This window comes from Sinocyclocheilus grahami, unplaced genomic scaffold (genome assembly GCF_001515645.1).
Source record: "Sinocyclocheilus grahami isolate Dianchi unplaced genomic scaffold, SAMN03320097.WGS_v1.1 scaffold290.1, whole genome shotgun sequence".
NCBI classification, from domain to species: Eukaryota; Metazoa; Chordata; class Actinopteri; order Cypriniformes; family Cyprinidae; genus Sinocyclocheilus; species Sinocyclocheilus grahami.
In genome coordinates, this window is record NW_015505469.1 from 1,838,645 (window position 1) to 1,842,305 (window position 3,661).

General features: G+C 36.4%; 1 protein-coding gene across 2 annotated transcripts in view; it reads right to left on the reverse strand.

Moving 5' to 3' along the window:
* kif7 (kinesin family member 7) overlaps positions 1 to 3,661 on the reverse strand; it is a 33,221-nt gene that overhangs the window by 10,798 nt on the left and 18,762 nt on the right. For both annotated transcript variants that reach the window (XM_016292683.1, XM_016292684.1), the window contains exon 7: positions 1,925 to 2,122. In XM_016292683.1, the coding sequence (XP_016148169.1) occupies positions 1,925 to 2,122 (198 nt within the window). The remainder of the gene's footprint in view (positions 1 to 1,924; positions 2,123 to 3,661) is intronic.

Genomic DNA, 3,661 nt, shown 5'->3' on the forward strand with positions numbered 1-3,661 from the left:
ACCCACACGTCTCTGCACTCGCCTATCAAGTCTTGTCCCGCGCCGCACTCTGTTGCGTCGGGTCTCGCGGGAGAGCAGGTCTCTAATCCACTGGCACTTGACTCACAGTGCGTGAGCTACATCCTTTTTACAATCTAGATTATAAATCACTGCATTCTGTCAGCAACGTAACGCGGCAGTAACGTATAGAGACCTCGGCTTGTAATTATACTCGAATTATTATTTTGAAAATTATAACGCGTTAAATTACTCCGTTTCTAAAAAAAGTTATCAAATTATAGTAATGCGTCACTAAGTAATGCATTACTGCCCAACACTGATCTTGACATTGTTTATTTAAGATCTGCACAGTATCTTACTACAGCTTGTGAGTGGTTAGATGTTGAGTGTTATTTGAGTGTTTCCTGTGGAGCTAATGTTAATTAATTGATGTGAGCTTAACAAGTGTTAGCATATATTTACAGTTGCAGACATACTAATACTCTAATGACCGCTAGTTGATATGTAGTTGCAGAGTTACTTGTCAACAGCTGTCTAAAGGGTACCATCAAAATAATCAAACTGATATTACAATAAAAATAGTTCAAAGCAAATGTGTCATATTACACATTCATCTGATCTGATATCTGATCTTATGGCTGTTTGAGAGAAAAAGTTTTTATTATTATTATTATTATTATTATTATTACTGCTACTTATAAGTGGTCTTTGACCGCTTTAAGTAAAGTAGCATAAGAAAAATGGCAAGATATGAGACTTATAATACATTATAACTATGAGAAATATCATCCATTGTAAAAGTGGATGCAACATGTTCACTGTGTTATAAATCATCATACTCTTAAAAGCTATAACCACAAATAAGTAAATATTATAATATATTAAAACTATTCTTATGAATATCTATGAGATGATACAACATATTATAAGGTTTTTTATAATGCATTATGCATTCATTATAATGCCTTAAAATACCCTTATAATGTATTATAAATACGGGCTTCATAGAAAGTGTTACCGAATATCTCTTTGGGCTTCAGACTTTAGTCTTTTCGACTTCACATATCTTATATATGCACAAACAGCTTTTAACACTCCAAAGACAAATTAAAATTTGAAATTGCATCATATGACCCCTTTAATGTGTCTGTGCTGAATAAAAGTCTTTAGATTAATTCTTTAAAAAGTATTCTACTTAAAAATAAAAAGTATAATTTCTTTAAAGAGACTTACTGATCCCAAACTTTTGAACAGTAGATGTACATACATAATCTTGACTAGGGTTGTACAGTGTAAACAAAACCAGAGAAGAGTCACTGTAAATGCTGGTTCTTGAGTGTTTCTGTTTTATCCCCCTTTTGAAACTGAAATTAATTAAAAAAAACTAATGTCACACCTAGCTAGGTAAATGCAAAATTCGGCAAGGTGCTTCTTCACTGCTGTTTCAGCAGCCACTTTTTTCTGCACTGTCATCTGTCGTTTTGGAGAATAGTGCAGTGGTCGAGAGTGTCAAGCATAAACATCCCTTGTGTGCAGTGAGCCGTCCCAAACAAGGCTTAACACACAGCCGCTCATGGATTATTGCTTTAATAAATAACCCTGTCTCCAGACAATACATCAAATGCCAGCTTGTCATACAACAGGCTTGAAAAATAAGCATTAAAAGTGGGTTTAGGGTGTATAATTGACTGTTAAGACAACACAACGGTACATTGGCAATTAGCTGAATTTGTTTGCATCTGAAAGTATGTGGGTGAAGTCAAAACACTGAATTACACAGCGTGTGTGGCAAGTGTTTGAAGATGTTTGTGTACTACTAACAGCTCAGCCCAGGTGGCGGCAGCTGTGGATTGTATCTCGAATTAAAGTTGATGTGTGTTTGTGGTCGAGGATGCTGTGAGACAAATCAAAACATATCAATTACCTGTCTGGCAAAGCTTCTGCCCACATCACTGTCGCAGGGAGGAGTGAGACGGCCGGCGGTGTCTGACGTCTGCAGTAGTGCGTTGATAGGAGCCGTGTGAGGTCTCTGTTTCAAGTGGAGCAGCCCCACTCCTCCAGGCTGGGCTATCAGACTGTGAAGCTCCGCTATTAGATCCTGCTGCTCCTGTAGCTTATCGCTCTAGGAATGAAAGAAAACGACATCCAGTTACAACCAGGTGAAAATACAAAAAAATTGTCCCCAGTGTTGTTTTAAGTCTTGTGTGCATTGCACCAGTGTTGTGCACCATTTGAATTTGAAGGAGATTGATAGATAGATTTTATATTTGCTTAAATTAGTGTAAGATTTTCATCGAATATTTATTTTTTACAGCTTTATTTTAATTAACGAAAATGATTCTTAATGGTTTTAGTTAACAATTAGACAGACAGCTAAGACAGACAGACAGACAGACAGACAGACAGACAGACAGACAGACAGACAGACAGACAGACAGACAGACAGATAGATAGATAGATAGATAGATAGATAGATAGATAGATAGATAGATAGATAGATAGATAGATAGTAGTGGTGTAACGATACACGTATTCGTATTGAACTATTCAGTACGAGGCTTTCGGTTCGGTGCGCATTACAAACCGAACGATTCGATTCGTTGGACTAATCCTACTACATTTGGAAAATAAAACAGCTTAACGTGGGTGAAATATAATGTTCTCAGTGCCACTGCGCTCAACAAGGCTGCCCAAACAATGTAACAAGCAACGTGCTGTCTGCCCAGCAATAACCTCCCCTTGCTGGGGTGTGTCGAAAGACGATGATCTTGTGTCGACGATAGCCAGAGATATTGTCAAAAACATCAATTGTTGGCAATATTAAGATATTAGGCATTTCCAATTAATGTAGGCCTGTTACATTCTTATTTTTATTAGGCCTATTATTATTACGAAGTTACTTTTAATAGGCCTATTAAATTAAAATTACAATTAATTTGCCCCGCAATATTTACCAAATAACTGACGTGCTGCGAGGATAACAAAAGATTAGGCTATTTACTCCTCAATTAAAATGTTTTAAAAAAAGGTATTTTAAAACAGGTCTATTATACAATGAATTATAGGCCTACAATTAAAATATTAACACTGCGGTCATCGATAAAAATCAATGAAATAAGAAGTTTTAGCCTATTTCAAGCACCGACTTTCAAAAACAACCTGTTTAACACAAAAAATGTTTCTTCTTATTTTTTCCACTATGTAATATTAGAAATATTAAGGGAATAAATAAAAACAGTTAGCTATATACCGTTATCAGCATATGTTGAAGTAAATTCGTCTCGTCGTCTCTGAGAGAATATGCCGGAGTTAGATGCCGAACGCTCCATCATTACTCCGTCATTCTGTTTTTACTTTCACTTTTTGTAGCTATAGTGAATTGACTGAGATTAAGACGTTCGCTGGCATAACTCTTGCGCAAAGTTTGCACGTTGCTTGTGTGTGATATCCATTGGCTCGCCTTCATGGTTTAAAATAGAAATACTGCGACGTAACCAATTGCCCCCGTACCGAACCGAACTGTGTCACCACTGTTTCGTATCGATCCGAACCGTGAATTTTGTGAACCGTTACGCCACTTACATATATATATATATATATATATATATATACACAAATATGACGGTTCGGTACGTACCTCGGTTTTACTCAGAAAAAACAG